This window comes from Camponotus floridanus, unplaced genomic scaffold, assembly GCF_003227725.1.
Source record: "Camponotus floridanus strain SB8 unplaced genomic scaffold, Cflo_v7.5 scaffold193, whole genome shotgun sequence".
Lineage (NCBI taxonomy): Eukaryota > Metazoa > Arthropoda > Insecta > Hymenoptera > Formicidae > Camponotus > Camponotus floridanus.
Genome location: NW_020229318.1, coordinates 66421 through 67953, shown reverse-complemented (window position 1 = coordinate 67953; position 1533 = coordinate 66421). Strand labels below are relative to the sequence as shown.

The 1533-nt window shown below is 32.1% G+C and overlaps 1 protein-coding gene across 1 annotated transcript; it reads left to right on the top strand.

Moving 5' to 3' along the window:
- Positions 1-667: 667 nt before the first annotated feature.
- LOC112637688 (general transcription factor II-I repeat domain-containing protein 2A-like) lies at positions 668-1297 on the top strand. The gene has a single exon (XM_025407894.1). It carries the CDS (start codon positions 668-670, stop codon positions 1295-1297), a length of 630 nt encoding a protein of 209 aa, XP_025263679.1.
- Positions 1298-1533: the final 236 nt, after the last annotated feature.

The following is a 1533-nucleotide window of genomic DNA, read 5'->3' as shown; positions in this document are numbered from 1 at the left end:
TTCTGATATTTCGCAAATGGCAGTTTATATTTGATATCTTTGGAACAGTGAAGTTAAAGAAGAACTTTTAACATTATTGCCACTTCATGATCGCACAACCGGTGAAATACTATTCAAAAATTTTCAAAAGTTCATGGAGTCTAACAATCTTTCGTTTGATAATATTCTTTCGATAGCAACTAATGGTGCGCCGGCTATGATTGGTAAGGTTAATGGTTTCATTACACTCATAAAAAATCGAAATTACAAGATTATTGCTTTGCATTGCATAATTCATCAAGCTGTTCTTTGCGCAAAATTTTCTGGTGATCTTAAGAATATCATGACAGCAGCTATGAAAATAATTAATTATCTGCGCTCGCATTCGGCTCTACAACACCGTTTACTAAAAGCATTTTTGCAAGAATGTGAAAGCGAGTACATAGATCTGCTTGTTCACAATGATGTTCGCTGGCTAAGTAAAGGCAATGTATTGAACAGATTAATATGCTTACTACTAGAAATTCGCAGTTTTCTTGAGTCCAGAAATACTAAGACTGCTAATGAATACTTCGAATTCTTGAGTGATATAAGGAACGTTGGCAAAATTTGTTTTTTGAATGATGTGTTTTCCCATTTTAATGAACTAAACAAACATTTGCAAGGGAAGAATAAGGTTCTCTGCGATATGTGGGAAATAATAAAAGCATTCCAGCGGAAATTGCAGTTGTTCGAAAATGATTTAAATTCAAAGGAATTGCTTCATTTTGCTTCATTGAAAGCTCATATTGAAAACAATCCTAATGAAAACATTGGCATGGACATCTTTGTCGAGTTTTTACAAAAAGTGCAGATCGAATTTTCTTCGCGATTTTCAGAATTTAATCAAATCTCTGATTTACTCGCTGCTTTAAAGACTCCGTTTTCTATGGAACCCAACGGTAACTGGGTTACACAAGCTATGCATCTCTTCAGTGGTATTGATAAAGCCAAGCTTCAGCTGGAAACTATCGAATTACAAGAAAGCAGTGTATTAAAAGAAAGTTATCAAGAAACACATATAACCAAGTTTTGGACTGATATTTTGCCCGTTGAAACTTATCCTAATCTACGAAAGATAAATTCGTTTGTACTGACAATGTTTGGATCAACTTATATTTGCGAAGCTGCATTCTCAAAAATGAATTATGTGAAAAACAAGTTTCGAAACCGACCAACTGATCGTCATCTTGAGGATTGTTTGGTTGCTGCTACTACTAGCTACAATCCTGAGTTTACCAAGTTGGCTAAAGACAGAAAATCGCACTTCTCACATTAGTTTTTATTTAGAAACATATATAAACATAAAAATATAATTAAATATATTGTAAACTTTGTTTAACATTAAATTAACAATTAAAAACATAAAAAAATTATAAAAAAAACATTTAAAAAAACATAAAAAAACAAAAAGCACAAAAAAAATATATAAAAAAACAAAAAAAAACAAAAATAAAAAAAGAACAAAAATGGGGATGATCATTGCCTCACCTCCACATGGTGGTCCCTGGGTAA